At 51.9% G+C, this 22880-nt stretch overlaps 1 protein-coding gene across 1 annotated transcript in view; it reads right to left on the reverse strand.

Moving 5' to 3' along the window:
- DSCAML1 (DS cell adhesion molecule like 1) overlaps positions 1 to 22880 on the reverse strand; it is a 379006-nt gene that overhangs the window by 53414 nt on the left and 302712 nt on the right. The window contains exons 12-14 of the mRNA XM_055273293.1: positions 7334 to 7533; positions 6691 to 6787; positions 5971 to 6099 (exon numbers count right to left, since the gene is read on the reverse strand). Coding sequence (XP_055129268.1) covers positions 5971 to 6099; positions 6691 to 6787; positions 7334 to 7533 — 426 coding nt within the window. The remainder of the gene's footprint in view (positions 1 to 5970; positions 6100 to 6690; positions 6788 to 7333; positions 7534 to 22880) is intronic.

Here is a 22880-nt window from a genome sequence, read left to right on the forward strand (position 1 = left end):
CTCTTGTCATGCACTTTCCCCAACCATGCATTCTATTTTCATCTCCGCGCAGATACCTCCCAGATTAATATCCAGCCTGGGCCTCTCCTTCCGACTCCAGACCTTATAGCCAACTTTTTAGTTGGCGGCTCATCTTGGATGTTTCATGGACACCTCAAACTCAACCTGTCCAAGCCAGAACTCTTGACCATACACCCTGCTTACCCAGCAACTTCCTGGGTTCCATCTTGAATGGCACCACCATTATCAGTTTCTTGACTCTTCCTTCTCCCTTTCTCCTTATCAAGTGGGATAGCTTTTGTGTTCTGTGTCCTTTTTTTTTTTTTTTTTTTTTTGAGATGGAGTCTCGCCCTGTCGCCCAGGCTGGAGTGCAGTGGTGTGATCTCGGCTCACTGCATGCTCCGCCTCCCGGGTTCTTGCCATTCTCCTGCCTCAGCCTCCCGAGTAGCTGGGACTACAGGCACATGCCACCACACCCAGCTAATTTTTTTGTATTTTTAGTAGAGACGGGGTTTCACCGTGTTAGCCAGGATGGTCTCGATCTCCTGACCTCGTGATCTGCCCACCTTGGCCTCCCAAAGTGCTGGGATTACAGGCGTGAGTCACCGCACCTGGCCTCTGTGTCATTCTTGAATCCTTCCACTTCCCTCCATCCCCATCTCTACCTCAGGCTTAGCCACTGTCATCCCTCCTTAGACCAGGGAAATGGCCTCTTCCCTAGCCCTCCACGTGCTCAGCGTACCCTGTTTCTTTCATCTGTTCTCTACACTGCAGTCATCGTCCGCTCTACAAATACAGTCGAGCTCCTCTTACAGGTGAGCCTTCCATCTTGGCCCTGAGAGTCTGAGAGTAGTCTTCTCAAAACACAAATCTGATGCTGCCATTCCTGACATAAAATTCTTCAGTAGTTGTTCCTTGTTCTCAGGATAAAGGTAAAATTTCACAACCTGACCCAGGCCCTGCAACATCTGGCTCCTTCTCACCTCCCCAGCCTTCTCTTTCTCTATTCTTCTCCTCCTCTGAACTCTTCCAGCATTTAGAGCCCCTCCTCAGTCCACAGTATCTTCTTTCAAGGGTTCACTGTTTGGTGGTAACTGCCCAAGGAGATGCTAAGCTCCCTGAAGTCAGGAGCCATGTCTAAAACTTTGGTCCTCTCCCCAATTTCACATGTGTTGGGCACTTAAAATGTGCTGTTGATTTTAAACCAGACCCACTGTTTTTCCCCTTTACTTGGGACTTGGAGTTCCTCTGCACTCTGTGGCCACAGTGTACTCTTTGCCATTCCCCTCCTTGCCTTGCTCAGCTGCAAATCACAGGAAGGTTGGGCAGAGGAGTGTCCTGGAGAACGACTCCTTTTTTTTTCTGCTTTTGCCGCCCATAGTTTGCAGGTGGATTTGACCTTCTGTTCCCAAACCATCTTGGGTGTTAGCACAAAATAGCTCCCTCTCCACAACTTTTCCAGGCTAATGCACCAGAGTCAGATCTGGAGGTCTCTGGCTGATCTGCCAAACTTGATCACTGTCATCTCCCTGACCCTGAATAGCTGAGACCAGGGGCCCTATTTTCTTCCTTTTCCTTTTCAGTTCTCAGAGTACTGAGCTGGCTTTGGTGAATATTGTCTCTTTTAATATTCCCTTTCATATGAGCCTGGCTTACGCAGATTAACATATTTCATTAAGGGCTCTCTCTCCCTTTCTTCATCAAAGGGTTTATGATGCAAAATATTCTTCTTAAAAATAAGGAAGCGGCTGGGGAGATGTCAGTGCCTTCTGCTCTGTGGGCTGCTTGCTGAGAGGGGACTGGGAATCTTTGGTTTTTCAGGGGATACATTCACTGTGGAGGGGACGCAGCTTGGAGAAAAGCCACATCTGGAGTGTTTAGCTGCCTGGGCTCAGGAAGCACATCCATTCTGCATCTCTAATTTTCTCCTCGGATCACGCCTTTGAGACCCCCATGACAATCTCTTCACAGCACGGAGAAGAGGCTTCCTGTGTCACAACGACAGCTCACGACATCTCAACACCAGTCCCTCTGACAGCCACACTCCAGCTCCCACAGAACACCATGCCACGCCAGGCCAGCTCACCCCATGGTGGCCAGCACAGCCCCTACACCAGCTTGCGCTATGAGGCTGGTGTAGGGGAGGGCCATCCTCAAAGAACCCATCCTTGCTTTGTGCTTGCTGAAGCAGAGATGTGGTGTCTGCATTTTTAAATCTGCACAGCGCCATCTGATAGATTTGTGTGGATGGTGCTATTTATCATTCGGCATTCATGTATTATTACTCTGCTGCCTGGGGCCAGGAGAAGTCAGCATGAGTGGGATGGCTTAGAAAGGGCAGACTCGGTAATTTCTCTTGGAAAATTAGCATGATAAGCAACATGGCAGAAATCCTGGCAAAGGCACAGTTGGGGCAAAGAAGGTCGGGAGCCGATGGTCAGGACCCAGGATGGGTGTGGCCTGGGGCAGGGGGAAGTGGAGAGGGGAAGCAGAGACACAGGACAGGAATCTGTGGGAGGTTATCATGTGCCAGGCTGGGTGCTAGGCACCTCCATGTATGTCATCACACTCCCCAAATCCTCATGGCCCCCCTGAGAATGAAATGTTACTGTCTCCATTTTATACATAAGGAGATGCCCAAAGATGTTAAGTACTCGCTAAAGATCATGCAGCTCTGACACTTGGTCAGCCCAAGTCTTCGGCTTTGCCAATGGTTCTTGTTCCACTAGTCCACAGGTGCAGGAAGCTGTCCTTAGACACACACACACACACACACACACGTGTGCACACCCCCTCCTTTCTTTGAGTCATCCTCTGTTCCCTTGGATACCTTTTTCAGTTCTCACCTAATACAGTTTGTGGCATATTACACTTGATTGGATAGTGCTTTGTAATGGTTCTGAAAGTGTGTGTGGATGTGTTGTGTGTGTGTGTGTGTGTGTGTATGTGTATATTCTCACTCCAACTGCATTGTAAGCTCCAAGGGCAACATTCTGTCTCCTATTTCTTTTTCTTCCTCTACCACATGGCTGGTGCATGATTCTGCAAATAAAATTGGCACTCAGTACATGTGGCTGACTGACAGACACATATATTTCAGCCTGCAAGTCCCACAGGACTATAAATTGCTGCGCAAGATATTTGAGTTAGAAGAGACAGAGGAACTTATATTTATTAAAAGTTTGCTCTAGCCTCATGCTATCATAGATGCTTTCTCTCTAATCCTCTAAACAATCCCATGAGGTAGGCATCACCGCCCGCACTTCACAGATGGGGAAGCTGTGCCATGCCCAGGGTCTCTGCCGGCCTCCAATGATAGCACATTGCAGTTCTCATGGCACTCCTGTTCCTAAATGCCAGGATGTGACAGATGCCTGCCTGGGTGCGCTGTGCTGGAGCCATCCCACCCAAAGGTGTGGAAAGGACCGGCTGCCTTCTCAGTGCTCTGGGTCCTGTGACTTAGTTCTTTAAGAGTGCAAAGCCCTTGTGGTAGGCAGAGACTGAAGTTGAGCTTTCATTATCCCTCCCTCTACCCTCCCCACCCATCCTGGCGTTCCTAGCTGGGGTGGTCTACCGCAGTTCTTCATTCTGCAGCGAGCCAGAAGGGGAAGACATGGATGTGCTCTAAGAATAGCATCTTCCCTTTCCACCTTCCCTTCTGCCTTGCTCTCCAGATGTGTGATGTTCTCCACATTGCCCCTGCTGAGCGGTGCCCCAGGAGAGGCTCCCACACATTAGAGACTGGTCAGTGGAGGGGCTGCGGGCATCAGGGCAGCATGGGGGAGGAGGAATGGGGGGAGGGTCGCGAGCGACAGCCCAGGCATCCACCTCCCATCCCAGATGTGTGCCGGCAGGGAGGCGGTGTGTGCAGTGCCGTGTGGGATGTCACCCTCTGGACCCAGCCCTTCCTGTTTACTCCTGGGTGGCCTGTGCCCAACCTCAGGGAGCCCTGAGATGTGACATGGACACATCCCTTTCGTCCCCTTTGCCTCATCACATTTCCCCAGCTGCAGGGCTGCAGTGGCCTCTTTTCTTTTCTCCTGGATACCAATTTCTTCCACTCACATTCATTCTTCTAAGGCACCGTGTTTGCTCCCGGGAGCTCAGACATTGTTAGCGGCTCTCAGTGACCTTTCCCAGCAAAGTGAAAGCTCAGCCCAGATGCCTCCCTCCCAACCTGGCCCCAAAACACCTTTGTAGATTTATTGCCCATGAATTGCATCTATGAGCCCTGTGGTAGATCATAGACCACTTCCTGGTGTGCACTGCACCCTCACTTGGTCTCTGTCCTTCATTTTCTCAAGATCTTGGCCTGTTGCCTTACAGTACCCAAGACCTATCTCAGTGCAGCTTCTACAGGGGACCAGACAGATGCCTTCCTGGACAACCCCTGTTTGCTGAAGCCCCTCCTTGGATCTGCGGCCTTCCTGCACTCAGGTTGAACTCCTGGGTGGCTGATCGCAACTAGACCGGAAGCGTCTGAGAATAGGGTTTGTCTCTGTAGACATGTGTATCAAAGATGACTGACCCAGGGTCCCGGACAGAGTGGCTTCTCAAGGGGTGAATGCAGCTCAGAGATTCGCTTTCACGTCCCACTTCAACTCACTCGCCAACACTTGCTAAGCATCTACCATGTGGCCGGGCCCTGTGCCAGGTGCTGGCAATGCAAAGGTAACAGGACTTGGCCAATCAAGAGGAGAGGACAGCCGGCCGGCCAATGGCCACTGCCGTGCTAAGTGGGAGAAGAAGGGTCTGGAAGCTTCAGGAGAAAACAAAACCTTCTATCTAAGTAAGGACCTACAAGAGGAGCTGAGCTGGTGGGGGAAGGAAACAGGAAGATTGAGTAATCTAGATTCTACTCTTTTCTATGCTTTATTTGTAATTAATTTAATTTGTAATTATTTTGAGGAGTGAATACAGGCTTATGGTATCGAATTCAAAAGGTACAAAGGATCCAGAGTGAGACATCTGTTTTCTTCTCACCCTGCTGTGAAGCCACCCAGGTGCACTCTGTTCCCCCCGAGGCCCCTCCTTGCCATTCCTGCCACCTGACCATGGGACCTACCACAGTCTCTCCAGATGCAGGGTGCCCATGGCGCCCCACAGTGCCTCACAGTGGCGGGGCAGCCACACAGCAGCCAGCTGGCATCTGAGAGGAGGGCTCTAGGAAGGGTTTTTTTTTTTTTTTTTTTTTGAGACAGAGTCTCACTCTGTTGCCCAAGCTGGAGTGCAATGGTGCGATCTTGGTTCACTGCAACCTCTGCCTCATGGGTTCAAACAATTCTCCTGCCTCAGCCTTCTGAGTAGCTGGGATTACAAGGGTGCAACACCACGCCTGGCTAAGTTTTGTGTTTTTAGTAGAGATGGAGTTCGCCATGTTGACCAGACTGGTCTCGAACTCCTGACCTCAGGTGATCCACTCGCGTCAGCCTGCCAAAGTGTTGGGATTACAGGCATGAGCTACTGCGCCCAGCTGGGAAGGGCTCTTAGAGGAAATTTAGGTCCAAGCCTTTCCAGGGCCTCCTATCTGCCACTCATGGGGACCATTCTTAAGACTAGCTCTCTGATCTCCAATCATCCTCCTCATCCCAGACCAGGAGCACCTGTATGACCTGGCCAAATCTGTGATGCTTCTGATGCCAGAGACAGCCCACAGCTCTGGGTTCAGTGCCTTTACATGGCTTCAAATCAGACCACCCTTGGGGACCCTGGCCCAGGGACAGTCCTGGAAAGGATCTGACATCACTACCCATCAACTGGGGGTCTCCATCTTCCACCTGGACTCCTAGCCCGGCCAGTGTCCCTCCCTTCAGAAGCCACAGCTGCTTGTGCACTGGTGGGTGCTTGTGTGTCTAGCTGGGATGGGCAGCCCTGAGGCTCAGGGGCTGTCCTCCCAGAGGGCACAGGCAGGGCACGTGGCACAAGGGGCCATGGCAGGCCACGCTGTCGCCCTCCTGGCCCAGCGCCTACCTGATTTGTTCTTGTATTCAATGTCGAAGCCCGTGATGATGCTGTTCCCGTCGAATCGCTGGGTCCAGCGCAGGTTCATGCTCCGGGCCTTCACCTCCCGGATCTCCAACTCTGGGGGGTCAGGGGGCTCTAGGGTGCGGCAGGGGAGGGGAGGGAAGTGAGGAGGGCAGCAGGGAGCTTGGCCTCTGGGGGTTGGCGTCACCTGGGTCTAGCCAAGGATTCTGGCACCCTAGGGTTTGAGCAGGATGGGGGCTGGAGGAGGCCAGCAGCCGGGCTCAGAGGCTGAGGAGGACTGGCTTGCTCTCCTGTCTTGCTACCATCTTGTTCTTGGCCTGGGAGAGGGCTGACTCTCCTGCAGGGATTCCTGTTAGCTGATGGCATTTTTCTGCTTCCAACTTTCCCAGCTTGACTTTCCTTTCCCACACCTGCTGCAGGGGCCTGGACCCAGGAACCTGACTCCTCCACCCCTCGCCAGAAGGGGCAGTGGAATCTATAGCGGCTGTAGCCATTGCAAACTTTTGCTGTCTAAGTTCCTGGAAAGGTCTTATTTTCCTACTCTGGGCAGGAGGGCAGGTGGAGGGAGGCTTTTCCCCAGAAGGCAGTTTCCCGTCATCCTCTACCATGGCCTAGGCTGTGGCCCCTGCTCTTTGAGGTGGAGTTAGCAGTGGGCCCCTGGGCCCTGGGGAGGTGGGATGGGAAGGGTGGGGCAGGTGAAGGTACCTTGCACAGTGAGTTGGATCAAGCCCCGGTCCTCCCCATATGAGTTGATGGCATGGCAGCTGAAGAACACAGAGTCCCCACGGTCAGCAGGCTTGAGCTGGGAGACCACCAGCAGGGGCAGGAGAGGGAGGAAACAGGGAGAGTCTTTTAGAGCTGGTCAGCTGAAGGGGCCACTCCAGGGCTCTCAGCAAGGCCCTCTTGTTCTGGGAGGGGGACCCACAGGGGCTTTGTCAAGGGCTGGGGGACACCAAAGGGAGGGAGGGAGGGGCTGAGGAATCCTAGGGGAGTGGGAAGGGCTGAGGGGGTCCAGAAGAGTGGGAGGGGCTGAGGGATACAGGAGAGAGGGAGGGGCTGAGGGGTCCCAAAAGGGACAATGGAGCCCTGGGGGTTCCAGAAAAGAAGGCAGGACTGAGGAAACCACATTTGATTGCTGTGGGGTTGTCAGAAAGGAGATACAGTGAAGTTCTGAGACAGAGATTCCTGGATGGAGAGGGGAAATAGGTGGGAAAGGGGAGGTACATTTTTGGGGTATGGGGAGGGGCTCCCAGGCTCCCCATTTGCCTTCTGGATGCAGACGTGATAGCTGCAGGCTCCCCACTCTCTGAGAGTTGGGGTCCCTCAGGACTGGGGTGGGGGCGCTCACCTTCAGTGTGGAGACGACCTCGTCGCCATTGTCCTTGGTGGCGATGGCGTACCGCATGACGCGGTCAGGGTCAATGACCGTGTCCCCCTTCTCCCAGCGGATGATGATGGGCCGCTCACCCCGTGCCGTGCAGTTCAGCTCCTTCGCATGACCCTTGATGGCGATGGTGGTGTTGGGGTGGGAAGTGATCATGGCTGGGACTGGGGGGCGGAGGCGGAGGAGGCCCAGTGAGGGTCGGGAGGGCAGCCTGGAGGAGGCACGCGTGCCCTGCGCAGAAGCCCCCACCCCAGCCGTCCCTCCCCCAGGAGAGGCTCCAATAAAGGAGTACAGGGAACTCCACTGGCCTGTCCCTTCTCCCACACCCATCCATGACTGGGGCAGTCTCCCTCTTCACCAGGGGTTCCCATATTCCTGCTCTGGGGAGGGAGTGGCCTGGGCTCAGAATGCTTTTACAGGTATGCCATACATAGAACTATAAAGGAAACCAGTTCTATTGAAATATGGTTATGCAAATATTAAAAACACGAACAAGCAAACCTTCGATATCATATATCACCTATCAGTATGTGTTCTTTACTACTCTTTACAAAATAAGATCCAGCGGTAGCTCATATAATTGCTGTCTTATATTACCGTGATCCTGTAATAGTGCTGCGTATAAGTGATATTTTGAGATATTTGCAATCACTGTGATGTGATGAGAGCATATCTGAGGATTTCTGCTGGTGACAGTCACAGGGGCTGCTATTGCTGCATTCTGTCGCTTATGTTCAAAATGGAAAGAATACTAAATTTCACTTAGAAGTTAGTGAAAAAATGTGATTTTCCCTCCACCCACATTCATGGATCCCCCTGAATCAGATCTATAGAGCTTTTATCGGCCTCTGGACCCCAGGTTAAGCACCTTCTTGAAAGCACCAAGGCTCTGCTTTTTCTCTATAGCTAAGGCTTGTTTATCTCCCCCCTGTTCTTTCAAAAAAATACAAAGGAAAACCCTGGACACCACCACCACAAGTAAGATCCACAAGTAGTGCTAACGGGACTGAGAAAATCACCAGCAAACAACCAGAGCCCAGGCTGGTCATCAGGAGCCCCCATCCCTACTGCTCGGACAAGAAGCCTATCAATCACCAGCCCCTCCTCTGGGCCTGAGCACCTGCGGCAGCAGCAGGAGGGAAGGGGCAGGGGAAAGATGGTCTCAGCTGCAGTGAAACCCTGTCCCCTTTCTCCTCCACCCAAATCAACAAACACACATGGGACACTTATGCCATCATGAGACCTCGTGCCAAGCTGGGGTGTACACATGACAATGAGACAGGGTCCTCACCTCTGGAGGGAGGGGAAGACAGATGCCTGTACCGGCAACATGAACTGGAGGAAAATCTGATGAATGTTTTATCAAAGGGTTAGGAGACATTAACTTTGACTGAGGAGCATCGGGGAAAGCACAGTCCATCCATTCAGCAAGGATTTATTGACCTACTACGTGCCAGGTCTTGTCCTGGGTTCTGGAGCTGACAGTGAACAGGACAAACATGGCGTGATCTCATGTTTGAAACTCCTATGATCTCAGGGAGTTTCACTCTAGTGGTGAGAACAGACAAGACTAGCAATTTCAGTGAAGAGTGGTGAGTCCTACGCTGGGAGAAATGCACAGCCCCTGACCCAGCAAGACTTAAATGGAGAGAACAGAGGGAAGGGCACCCAGGCAAGAGAATCTGCTTGAGCCAAGGCTCCAAGGCAGACATAGGCGGGGCAGGTCCCAGGAAGGTCAGTGATTTGGTGCTGCTGGAGACTACCTTTGTCCTTTTCTTCTCTGGGAAAATTTGCCTTCCAGTGGCTCTTGTCTCAAGAGGGATGCCCAGGAGCCACCCTGGAGTATATAAATGGGGAGGGGCTGTCGTTGGCTGCAAGAATCAGAAATCTCCCACCCCCACCCCCATTCAGGGGAATACCTCTTGTCACAGCAGAGACCAGCTCACCCTATCCTGGTCACGGGCCTGCTTTGGGCAATTGTGCAAAAAGGGGCTTTGTCTTCTGTCGTCAAAACCCAGTTCTCTGCCTGCCCCCTCCCCTCTGCCCCCCCACCCCCACTGTGTCTCTGCTCCATTTTGACAGCTGGCCCTTTCTCCTCCTTCCTTCTGGGTATTCTCAGGGTTTTTCTCTCTCCTAGTTTTAAAGGCCTGCTCAGACAAAGTTGTTCCCAGCAAACTCTCCAGGGACATCTGACTTTTATGGACAAACAAGCCTTTGAAGAAATGAAGGGAGCCACAGAGCTGCCACAGTGCCATCTGACACCAGTCCGTGGGTGAGGAGGCGTCTGGGACAGGAGTAGGGTGGATGAAGGGAGGTTTCTGGCTCCCCGAAGTCACACCACACAGCAAGCCACCTCCTCTGCTGCCTTGTCATGCAGGACTTGATGCTGACGACAGCCCTGGCCCCCAGGCCCCCGCACCAGCCTCTCAGCACATTCCCCAGCCCCAGCTCATCAAATAATGAAGCAGATAAATTTTATAATGCATGGCATTACACTAGGATATACAATAAAATGCAAAAGACAAATAATGAGGTGCAAGTTATAATGAAGAAAAAGCCTGCAGAGACATCCGAGTATGAATTATTGACTAAGGTTTTACACTCTCAAGGATGTGCGGAGGAATATTTTTCCATCAAAGATTTGCATAATTCACTCGTATAAACCTGGGTGGAATATAGAGTAAGATTTTACATCAACAAATCGGGACTTGCATTGCAGATGCCTCCATTTTTTACCGGAGAATTGAGCTCGGGTGTCGGGGAGGCTCGTAAGCGGACTGGGGACTGGGACCCCCATGGATTGGGCCCTGAGGCCTCCTTCCTGGGGAGGAATCCTGTTCCTGAGAGGTTGCTGCTGAAGCCACAGAGAAGCAGGGGAACAGTGTGTGTGTGTGTGTGTGTGTGCGCGCGCGTGTGTAAGTGGGGCTGGGAGGGAGAGTCTTTCTTTGGTAGGAGGACTTCACAGCTCTGCAGCACACCTCTGTTCTGTTCTCCAGGCGGGCCTGCACTAACCCTTCCAGGGTCTGTGTGTGAATTACAAAGGCACCCCCACCATGCCTCTGGCTGGGTGCTGCCTGGTGTCGGGAGCCACAGCTTGGCCAATGAAGGAGGGACCATGTTTCAGACCCCATTCACCCCTGAGGCTATGTACTTTTGAGCAGTATACAACCTGTGTATTCATACATGCCATTCCCACTTCAGGGAACCTGCCTTTCTAGTCAGCTTCGTTCAGCCCTGTGGGCAGCCAGGGACAGCGGGGTCCCCAGGGATCCTTGGCCCCTCAGCCCTGCTGTGTGTGGTAACAACCATACCTTCACCTTTCCACCAGCTTAGGATGGCAATGAGCACCACACACCACAACCCTCACAGTCCCCTAGCTCAGGGCTAGTTCAGGGGAGCCCATTCATCAGGAAGAGGAGAGAAGCTTGAGGGGCTTGGGGGCCAAGCCAGCCTGGGATCTGCTTCTGTGGCTGCGAGCTATGTGGCCTTCCACCCCTTAAAGCTAACTTCTGTGAGCCGCAAGGAGCATTGTGAGGACACAGTGAACCCACATATGTAAACTGCCTGCCACACAGCAGCTGCTAATAAACATGGGTTCTCGTCCTATCCCCAAGGGGTTCCATCAAGGCAGGAGCTCTTTTTTATAGAAACATGTGACGTGCAACATAGACTATTGTCTTTCATTTTGTGTGTCAGGACAAGTGTCTTTTTGGGTAGAGGAAAAAAGCCTAGGTCTGTGGCCTGAAGATAGACTGTGGTACTGAAAGCAAATGTCAGAGAATGTGGTCCTAGGCAAAAGATGACCTGGCCAGAGTCAACCTCCATTGAAGTGTCCAAAGTGGCTCTTCTTGGCCTGGCCAATGGTTCCTTGTGTCATACGCTACACCCACTGGTGTCAGCCAGCGCTGGCCGGTCCTGGCTTGATAGGCAGAACCCCACTGGACTGGTATAATGAGCCCCTGAATTCAAAACAACTGGGTGCCAGGTAATAAGGACTACTTCACATGTACAAGTGGTGTGGAAAAGGGTGTGTGGCTTGACATGCATTATCAGACACCATGGAAAAGGCCCAAAGAAAAAACTAGGTCAGAAGTCTTTTCCTTTTCCATCCTCGCCAGCGCAGGTGAATGCAATCAGCCAATTAGCTAAACTGGGTCTGCTGAATGCCCAAAATGGCGGATGTGAAAATGGCAGATGTGAAAATGGCGGATGTGAAAATGGCGGATGTGAAAATGGCGGATGTGAAAGGCGCATGCCTCAGGCAAGAAGGAAAGCAGAGCCCTGGTGCAGTAAGATGGATGTATATCCTTTCATGGGAGTACTGCCAGCTTCCTTCCAGGCCTTGCCCCTAGAAGTGAATCTGGGAAGTGCAAGGCTGTATAAGACCCATGTCTGTTACTCATACTAGTTCAGAAAATACACGTGTACAAGTTACTGGCTTCAGTTGTTACTTGCCAGGTGATTCCACAGAATCCTAGCATCCTAGCATTGCAGAGCCCAGATGAAGACCTGCTCTGCTGAATTTGTAGCAGCTGCTGGCCACACGGGGCTAATGGGCACTTGAAATACAGCCAGCCCAAACTGGGATATGTGATAAGTATAAAATACATAGTGGATTTCAAAAATGTAGGAAGAAAAAAAAAGAATGTAAAATACCTTTTTTTTTTTTTTTTTTTTGAGACAGAGTCTCGCTCTTGTCGCCCAGGCTGGAGTGCAATGGTACAATCTTGGCTCACTGCAACCTCTGCCTCCTGGGTTCAGGTGATTCTCCTGCCTCAGCCTCCCAAGCAGCTGGGATTACAATTGCGTACCACTACGCCTGGCTAATTTTTGCATTCTTAGTAGAGATGGGGTTTCACCATATTGGTCAGGCCGGTCTTGAACTCCTGATCTCAGGTGATCCACCCGCCTCAGCCTCCCAAAGTGCTGGGATTACAGGTGTGAGCCACTGCACCTGGCTGTCATTAAGTTTTATATTGACTACCTGTTAATATTTTAGATGTATGGAGTTAAATAGAATATACTATTATAATTAATCTCACCTGTTTCTTTTTTATTTTTTGAACATGTGACAGAAAGGGGATTTCAAATTACATATTATTTGGCTCATGTTATGGTTCTACTGAATGGAACTGGTATAGATCAGTGACACAGACCCTTCCTTTGGCAAATGGAGAAACTGAGGTGATGCAAGGAAGCAATTTGCCCAAGGTCACGTTGCTGGTAAGCAGGAGAGCATCTTAAAAGAGGATGGGATGCAGAGGGCAGTACTGAACACACAGCGATGCTGCGAAAGGTGGGCGGCCCGGTACCACTGGGAATGCGATTTCTCAGCTCTCTAGGACTCATAATTACAAGCTCAGGTTATCTGTTCCTAACATTAACCAAGAAATATCAGGTCTTGTTCTGGGGACCTTATTTGATGAAGGACATTGACAGGCTAGAGTGTGACCAATAAGATGGGCCGACTTCAAAGCATGCTGAGAACTGGGAATTAGTAACCCAGGGAGCAAGGGATAGACACTGCAAGGGGGGAAGCGAAGACCTCCTACTTGGGCTAAGAAGGAATGTTCTAGTATTTTCTGCTGTTTGAGGAAAGGGCCACAGTGGGAAGTGGCAAGCTCCCTGCACTGGAAGTAGACAATCTGTGGCCTCACAGAAAGGAGTCAATTAAGGCCTGGATCTGGGCCCCTTGTCTTTGGGCCCTTGGGGGTGCCCGGGTCTCAGGAGAGGGAAGGATGGTCTGGGAATGTGGCTCATTGTCTGATGAAGTGATTCTATGAATCAGAGTACTTGTGTCCTTGCAGATGGGGGCTTTCAGCCCCTTGTCCTCAGTAAGAGGCAGGGAATCCTCTTCCCCTCTTCTTCTGCCAACTAACCAGAACAGAGCACTCTGCCACCGTGCCCCTCCATCAGGACCTGCACCCAGCCTCCAAGGACCACGGTGTCCTCCTGTGCCCACAAATAGGAGCTTCGGCCCTCCTGGCTGCTGTACTGCTGGGCTTAACAAGGCAGCCCCTTAATAGGGGGAAGTTCAGGGCATAGGTGCCTGCCCCATTGATCCTTCACCTTCTTCCACCTCCCCCTTACTTCTTGCTCTGGACTACAAGGTCTCTCTGCTCCACTGAGTTGCAGTAATAAACAAGATTGAACCCTCTCTATATGGAGACCAGCTGTACCTCACAGGGCTTTTTGGGTGAAGGCAGCCACCACGAATTCCCTGGGGAGATGGTCATATGCACTCACCAGGAGTACAAATCCTGACATACACAGACACACACACATACACAGACACACACCACACACAGAGAGGCAGTGTCAGAAACACACCGCAACAGACAGTCACAAACACAGTCACCCTCACAGCCTATGCTCTGACACCCTTACCATAAACCCACACAAGGCATTACACACACATAACCCGATGCAATGATCAATTGCACGTCAATACCCTAACTTGCTTGTTTAACACACATCTCCCCACACTGCTGCGGTCCATAAGCACATGCTCTCTCCACACACACACTTTTATATTTCCCTTTTATTGGGTGCTTACCATGTCCTGGAAGGATTCTAAGTACTTTGCATGAATGAACTCATCTGAGGTAGGCGCTGTTATTATGCCCCAGCTCCAAAGCCTGCGTCTCGATGTATTTCTTAACGAAGCTCCGTGGCCTCTCACATGCCCAGTTTCCCCTGACAAAGCAGGCCCTGAGCTGGATGCCTCTGCCTTTTAGCCTATCGTTCAGTGGTTCCTCCCAACAACAACCATGAAAGCAGGTCTTATCATCTCCACTTTTCAAATGAGGAAACTGAGGCTTCCAGAAAGTGGTTCTTCCATCTCTAAGGGGGCTGGCCACCTCTAGCCATCTGTCTGCCACCTTTGCACACAGCCCCTGGCTTTTGGAAATGGAATTTGGCTGTCACCAAAAAGCTGTGGCCTTTGGGGCGGGGCAGCTGCAGCAGGTACTCCTGGGGCAGGCAGTGAGGACTGCTGCTTTAGGGGTGCAGGCGGGAAAGCCAGGGTGGGGTGTATGCACAGGGCTGGGTCCTGCGTGACAAATGCTAATGACAGCCACAAAAGCACCTCACTGCTCTGTAGGGCACAGGAGGCTTTAATGAAATACAACGTTTCTGCTTTCCTGCAATCTAATTCAATTAACAGCCAGAGAAATCTGATTTCTCTTTACAAACAGAGGTACAGGGGAGACTTTCTGGGGACTTGAGAGAAGGGGAGGGAAGGGCTAGGGCTAGGCACAGTGGTGTGGATGAGCTCCTTCTCAATACACAGCTCCTTCCTATACAGCAGCTTTAGGTGGGGTAGGGTCTTCTCTCTGAGACCCTGAGGGAGTGAGGACCCTCGTGTGAAGACAGCCCATTTCATTCAAGCCCCAGTTACAGTCCCAGCGCCTGTTACAGTGGCTGGCACTGTGATGACCAAATTGGGGCAAACTCTGGTGAAGGCCATGGAGGCTTCCTGATGACTTCCAGGGCCCTTCCCTGACACCCCACATTGCATGCAGGCCTCTCCTGTGAGGCGTCCCCTTCATGGCACTGTCCTCCGGCAGCGTCCTTGCCTCCTTGTGTCTGACTGTGAGACTCTCCAGGGCAGAAGCATCTCTATTGCAGGACTTGGCTCGTATTTGTGGAAAGGAGAGCTTTACTGGTTGTCTTTGCCGTCCTCCTCCAGTGTCCCAGGGCAGCCTGTCCCAGTCCACACTTAGGCTCACTCAGGGGAGCTGGGAGCCTTGCTGGGCCACTGGGGCTCAGGAAGCTGCCTTATAACCACGCGGAAACTCCAGATTTCCTTCTGCTGGTTGTGATGGGCAGGCACCCCTCGGAGAGGAAGCGCCACGGAGAGGAGAAAGGCACCACAGCCGAAGAGGAATCACCCCCTCCCCTTGCTCCAGGGCCCTTTCAGGGCAGCAAGCCGAGGTGGGAGGAAATCAATTTCAGAAACAAGACAGTTGTCAGAATCCGATGTAACCGGTTCCCGTCTGTGAAATTACTCGCAGGCCGGCTCCTGTCACCCCTGAGGTCCTGCTCGGACCAGCTGCTATTTACATTTTAATTTGATGTGAGAGGCTGATAGATTTTTAAAACACAACGAGACAGCTCTGCTGCCTCACTCACTCCCGGCATCCACACACTTTCTGACCAACCCCCAGGCGTGGAGATAGAGTTCTAGGGGTCCCCAGACCCTGCCACGGTGATTGCAAACTCTGCTCCTACTTGGCCCCTACTCAGCGCCCCCAGATCCCCCCTTCCACTGGGGTCCCACTTAATAAGCTGGGGCAGGCCCGCTCCTTGCAGTTTATAAAGCAGTGCTGCATCCTTTGCCTCCAGCTTCATTCTTATTAAGGAGTTGGCCTGAGTCTATTATCCCCTACAGAACCAGTGAGGAAATGGAAGCCCAGAGAGGTTCAGTGATTTGTGTAAGGTCACACAGCTGGTGAGTGGCAGGAAGGAGACTGAGCTGTAAGTCCTCTGACAACTGGCCAGCGCCTTTCTTTCAGTTTATCCTAGCCTTCTCCTGTGTAGGTTTTTCTTCCCCACATGGAGAGATTCTGGGGAGAGTGAAGGTGAGTGGGGGATTTTGAAAGAGGCTGAACGCTGGAGGAGGGCTGGGCTGGCAGGGCCAGGAGGCCAGTCCAGGGCAGGCTGGGGCTGGAGGCAGGAGCTGGGGAGAAGCATGAGTCTGGCCTTCCCTGTCTTTGTCTCCTGGCCTCTTTTCCTCTGGTGATTGGAGCTCAGCTGGTGTTTCTGACAAGTCCCCAAGTCACCAGGGAGTGAAGATTCAGTTATGAATACCCAAGGGAGAGGAGAGAGCAGTGCGTCTGGGAAGGAGGATGTTGAAGGAACAGGATGAGAATGCCATGGGCTGCTGGGAGAGGCTGCTAAAATGCAACAGAGTCATGGAACGTTGAACTCCAAAAGGAAGCCTGGGCACATCTTCACCCCATTCATGGGCGTGACTATGATAATCATCATCACAGTCTGTTTACTGAGAGCTTACTATGTGCCAGGTACTGTTCTGATTCTGTTACTTGCATTAATTCATGGAATCCTCACACAACCCTATTTTTATTTCTGCTTTACAGATGGGGAAACTGAGGCTGAGATAAGTAAATTGCCCCTGGTCGCATGGCTAGTAAGTGGCAGAGTCAGGCCATGGTCCAGGTCATTTGTGGTCTCATCCGCGACGTGAGTAAGAATGTGAATGTTGGCCGGGTGCGGTGGCTCACACCTGTAATCCCAGCACTTTGGGAGGCCGAGGCAGGTGGATCACTTGAGGTCAGGAGTTTGAGAGCAGCCATGGCCAACATGGACCGTCTCTACTAAAAATACAAAAATTAGCTGGGCATGGTGGCGTGTGCCTGGAATCCTAGCTCCTTGGGAGGCTAAGGTGGGAGGATCGCTTGCACCCAGGAGGTGGAGGCTGCAGTGGGCTGAGGTTGCACCGCTGCACTCCAACCTGTACAACAGAGTGAGACTCTGTCTCAATAAAAACAAAAAACAAAAAACCCCATGAATGTCAGAGAAGGCCAGTAGACATCGAAGTAGAATCAGGGGCCCAAGAATGGGGGTGCCAAGCTGAGCTTCTCTGAAGAGAAATGCACGTGAATTTAGGGGAAAGAAGATTGGTCTGGGAACCACGGGACCAAGAGGTTAGGCTAGTCTGCACTTCCAGGTGGGTGGTCTGGGGGAGGGTCTTGAGGAGGTTCTCAGGCCTGGCTACATCTGAGAATCACCTTGGAAGCTTTTAAAAAATATTACACAGATCCCACCCTGCCCCCCAGGCTCTGACTTATTGTTCCATGGTGGGCCTGGGCAACTGCATTCCCCATCCCTATCCCGAGGTAATTCTCAAGTGGTTTGGAGAAGAACCCCAGGGCTGGATGAGCCCTCCTCTACCTTCTGTGACAGCAGCTGCCTCTGGCAGGACAACCCCAGAGGCAACAGGATTGGAAGAAGGGCAGCAAACTTAGGGTGTTCTTCATCAGGAAGGGACTTGACTTTGTCAGGAAGTCCTTCTGAAAGTCTAACTGAAATCTCTCCGGGACTCTCATAGAGCTTTTCGCCAAAAATGATGCTTTGGGGACGATAAAATGCCTTCTTGGACGTCCTCTTTGCCTTCTGGGAGAGGCTTTTCCAAGGGACAGCAGGTGCCCTGAAGCCTCTCAAGGGCTCTGTGAACCCACCTTGTCAGGGAGCCCGTGTGTTCAAGGCTCTCATCGCCTTTTGTTTCTGAAACGATTACATGCACCCCTGAGAGGTGAGGGGGCCCCTCCTTTTCCCCACCCCACCCCACTTCCCTTCTCCCCCCAAAGCGTTGTGTCACTGCTCCTTGTTAACAAGCTCCCGACAAGAGCTGCAGCGCTGTTTGGCGGTGTGAGATAAGCCGCCACAAAGGGGCATTGTTGGCGCGCCGGGTGGTCGGCAGGGTGGGTGGGAGCAGCGCTTCACTCAGCGTTCGAAGGCAGCAGCAGCATCTCCAGGCCTCCCCTGGGAAAGGCTGGGGGTGGAGTGGGGAGGGGGTGCCTTCTGGTGCCTGCTTTGTTTTTCCCTTCTTAAAGAGCCAGGGCCATGGCGTTGTTAATTTGATTGCACCCACTTCGGCTTCTTGTCTCCCCTGATTAGCCAAGCTCCACCTAAAGCATGAGATTAATTCAGATTGCATGGAAGCAATCAGCCTCAGCGCCAACAGCCAGTGGGGAAGTGCCGGGGGAGCTGGGGCCCATGGGACCCTGGCTGTCCACTGCTACAGTACACAGGGAGCAGAATACAGGGAGCAGAACTGGCCCGAACAGTATGTGTGCAAGGGGTAGGGGTGAGGGTCACAGAGAATGGTTGGGGACTTAGACTGCAGAACTGTTTCTGCTGCACTGGGGGTCCAGTTGAGGCCCTCAAACTCACCAGGCCTTACTTTGTCCAGCTTTAAAATGGGGCCAGTCACCTCTTCTCTTGGCTCCTTGCTAAAGAGTAGAAGCGCAGGACAGGGAGCATTCTCAAATGAAGATGGGGACCCAGTTTTCCCCCTGCCTCTGGTCCTCTTCTTTTTTTTTTTTTTTTTTTTTTTTTTGAGACAGAGTCTCGCTCTGTCACCAGGCTGGAGTGCAGTGGCACGATCTCGGCTCATTGCAACCTCCACCTCCCGGGTTCAAGTGATTTCCCTGCCTCAGCCTCCTTAGTAGCTGGGACTACAGGGGCGCGCCACCATGCCCAGCTAATTTTTTGTATTTTAGTAGGGATGGGGTTTCACCATGTTGGCCAGGATGGTCTCCATCTCCTGACCTTGTGATCTGCCCACCTTGGCCTCCTAAAGTGCTGGGATTACAGGTGTGAGCCACCACGCCGGGCCTGGTCCTCTACTTTTTATTTATTTTTTTGAGACAAAGTCTCACTCTGTTACCCAGGCTGGAGTGCAGTGGCATGATCATGGCTCACTGCAGCCTCAATCTCTCGGGTTCAAGTGATCCTCCTGCCTCAGCCTCCTCAGTAGCTGGGACTATATGTGTGTGCCACCATGCCCGGTTAATTTTTGTATTTTTTTGTAAAGATGGGATTTCGCCAGATTGCCCAGGCTAGTCTTGAATTCCTGGGCTCAAGCAATTCACCCTCCTCTGCCTCCCAGATAGGTGGGATTACAGGTGTGAGCCACTGTGCCTGGCCTGATCCTCTACTTTCCCGAGAATGTTGGAAAAATGATAGTAATAATAATAGCTAACATTTATTGAAAGCTTATTATGTGCACACACCATGGCTAATGCTCTACATGAATTATCTCATTAACCCTCCCTTCTCCAAACACAGCCCTAAGGTGTGGGAAGTATTTTTTATTTCCATTTTAGATATGAGAAAAATGACTCCAAACATCAGAATCCTTTCAGAAACAGAAGGAGAGGCCACCTTCCTTTGATCACTTGGAAGATACTTCCGGGTCATTGCTGTGAATACCCTAGAGCTGTAAAGGGCCTGAAGTAAATATTTTAGGCTTTGTGGGCCATAAGTCTCCGTTGCAAGGACTCAACTCTGCTGTTGTACCTGGAAGCAGCCACAGACAACACAACATACAGAATGGGTGTGGCTGGCTTCCAGTTACATAGACCACTGGCCAGATATGAGATCCGGTTACTGAACCCTGACCTGAGATTTTGTGCACAGGAGTGTTGGGCTTTTAGACTTGACCTAGAGGGATTTTTTGGCTAGAGACTATTTTGCATTCAGACAGCGGCAGTTATAGGATGCAGGGAAGGAGAGCATGTCAGTTTCAGATGCTGGAAAGCATGGAGTTATCAATAACAGATCACTGGCTGGGCATGGGATTGTCGTGGGTTGAATTGCGTCCCCAAAAGATATGTTGAAGTCCTTACCCCTGGTACCTGTGAACGGGAACTTACTTGGAAATAAGGTCTTTGCAGATGTAATCAAGATGTAAGTTAAGATGAGGTCATACCAGAGTAAGGTGAGCCTTTAATCCGATAGGACTGGTGTCCTCATAAGAAGAGAAGAGACCCACATAGAGGGAAGAGGATGTGAAGCCACAGGAAGAGAAGGCCATGTGGTGATGGAGGCAGGGATTGGAGTGATGTGTCTACAGTGCGAGGAACATCAAGGACTGCTGGCAACCACCAGAAGAGGCAAAGAGGCCTCCTTGCCTTTCAAGAGCACATGGGCCTGCCGATACCTTGACGTCAGACTCTCAGCCTCCCAGAACTGTGACAGAATAAGTTCCTGTTGTTTCAGGCCATGCAGCTTGTGGTACTTTGTGACAGCAGCCACTGGAAACTAATGCAGGGATCCAGTGTGTGATGAGACCTCAGTGCAGAGTGCCCAGGGATGGTAGCCAAGCCTCTGTCCCATGGAGCTGGCCCAGGTTGGGGGGGCTTCCTAGGTGCCAGGTTGGGCTTCACATTCCCTGCTCTATGGGGAGTGCACCCCCTGTTATGCTCCCAGCCCCAAAGGCCCCAGCTGGCGGTAGGCAGGCAGGTGCAGGAGTGTGCAAAGACCAAGACCATCTTGCCCCCGATATCCTCCCCAGCACCTGGCTCAAGCTCTTTGCTGTGTAATGGATGAACAGTGCCAGGGCTGGGTGCGAGCAAACATAGACAGGAGAAGATGCTCTTTAGAATTGAATTCTGCCATGTCTTAAGTCTCTGTGGACTTGAGAGGCCCAGAGGACTAGGCAGGGAGGGGCGGGTGGAGGCTCAGGCTTCTAGGCGAATCTGCGCTCAGCCCCTGGTTTCATTGCTTTCTGGCTCAGGACAGGACACCTGCCAGTCACAAGAGTCACGAGTCACTTAAGCAGGGGGCAGGGGGTGGGAGCCTTAAGCTCGTCTGGTCTAGCACATAGCTCTAGGGAGGATCCTGGCAGAGTGTCAGCCAGTGTCCGGCTGCTCAGGGCACCCCCTGTCACCTCCACTTTGACAGTCACAGTGAACATGCCACCCCTCCATTCCCATCTACTCCATTTCTATTGGTGGGACCATCATCCTCATCTCTCAGCCTGGAGCCCTAGATTCTCCCAGCTCCTCTGTCCCATTCATCAAGGCCTGGTATTTGTTCCTTCAGAATGACTCTTAATGTTCCGTTTTCTTTCCATTCCATGCTCAAGATCTTAATATCGTTCCTATCATCTAGTGCATCAAGTCCAGACTTCAGAACCATACTTCCCATTACTCTAGTCTCCAGCAGCCACCTTCTGGTCAGGTGAGTGCCTCACTGCCTGCCCGGGCTTCCTGCCCCCAGGGTCTTTGCTCATGCTCCTCCTTCCACCTCGATGCCTCCTTTCTTCCTTTGCCCTTCCAAACCCAACTCAAGCCCATCCCTCCGGGAAGCTCCATCTGACCACGTCTGTCCACCTCGGGTTTTTCCTTCTCTAACCTCACATCACACTTCTAGTGCCAAACATTTTAGCAGGTGATCTTGTCTTGTTTCCTGAAGGTCAGTTCCAGCTTCCTAACGAGTCTATATGTTCCTGGAGGGCAGGGAGGGTGCTTCAGTCTTGCCTTTCTCTCTGTTAGTCTTTGTCACCAGGCTGGACATCCGGGGGCTGCTCAGGAAGCACCTGGTTATTACTTGGCTGATCCAACAATTTATTCTGGCCCCACCATTCAGAGGGGCTTCAACTGTAATTGGGGGAGCAATTCTGGGCTGCCCACTTAGGGCAGGGCTTGGAGGCACTGCTAAGCTCTGTGCCTGCCTGCATTTTCTTATTAAGTAGAGCCGCCCCATGATAACCTTGACTCTCTTTTGTCTTAGAGCGTTTGCTGGCACCTTCACCTTAACTAACATAGGATGCACACAATTTTGTGATTCGTCTGGTTTCTGCCCTTTATGGTACTTTGGAGCTCAGATCCATCTGGAAACTCTTCAGTGCTGTGGTCATGGGGACTGCAGGGATGACAGTGAAGTGGTGGTGATGTGCTTTTTTGCCACCACTAGCTAAGGCCTCTAAGAAGGAGGTAAGAGCCCAGATGAGACCCTTAGGGACAAGCACTTTTAAACTGGAACGGGAGGATGCATGGGCAGGTTCATCCCTCCTATCCCTTTAATAAAACCTCCCTGCTTGTCAGGGGCCCAGAGCAAGGATGGAGATTGTTCCACATGGAGACTGTTCTATTCGACCTTGAAACTTTTGCACAAACATCCACTTTGGGGTTAGGTTTGGGATGCGATGTGATTGCTCCAATGATACTGTTGGCATTGGGAGGTCAGTAAGATCTCCCACGTTTCGTTGGTTCAGGCTTATCTTCATCTTTCCTATAGCTCCCCGAAGCACAAAAGGCTACAGCTTCTGAATGCTGGGGCGTGGAACTGGCGACACATGCCCTCGAGTCTCCACTGGCACAACAGAACGCAACCCGCTTGTTGAGCTCTAGTCATGCCTTAGTGGGTGAGGGAAAGGGACAGGAGGATGGTGACCCCTCTGAATAGAGGAGCAAACTGAGTCCCTGGGAGAAGGACTATGCTTAATTTACCCAGGGCATAGTGAGGAGCACTGGGACATGAACCAGGATCAGAACCTTTCTGTCCCCTAAATGAACCACTTGTTTTGGCCTCCCTGGGCTCTGCAGAGGGTGGGGAGAGCCTGCAGCTGGCTCAGGGCTGCAGACCTCCTGGCGAGGTCCCAAGGAGGTTTGCTGACTCCTTGCTCCTCTGAGAATGGGGGCCGTGGCGGGGAGCCTGGCCTGATGAGAGGATGTGTCCAGCCTTTCTCTTTGTCTCTGTTTGATGAAGCAGGAGTCAAAGTGTTGCTCCTTAGTCTGTGAAGTCTCAAAATCAATGAGGCCAAAGAGACAGCCGGATGATCATTGCCATGGAAATCATCACAATGACTCATTCTCTCTTCCCTTCCCTCCCTCCCTCCAGCAGCGGTGGAGGTGGGGGTGGGCACTGGGCCCCAGGTCTCCAGAGGGGGCTCCTTAGCTTGGCATGGGCCAGGGTGGGGACCTTTCTGCCACCTGGAGGCTGGGCTGGTGAGGCCAACTATGATCATTACCTGGCTGGA

The sequence above is a fragment of the Symphalangus syndactylus genome, chromosome 3, assembly GCF_028878055.3.
Source record: "Symphalangus syndactylus isolate Jambi chromosome 3, NHGRI_mSymSyn1-v2.1_pri, whole genome shotgun sequence".
In the NCBI taxonomy this organism is placed as follows: Eukaryota; Metazoa; Chordata; class Mammalia; order Primates; family Hylobatidae; genus Symphalangus; species Symphalangus syndactylus.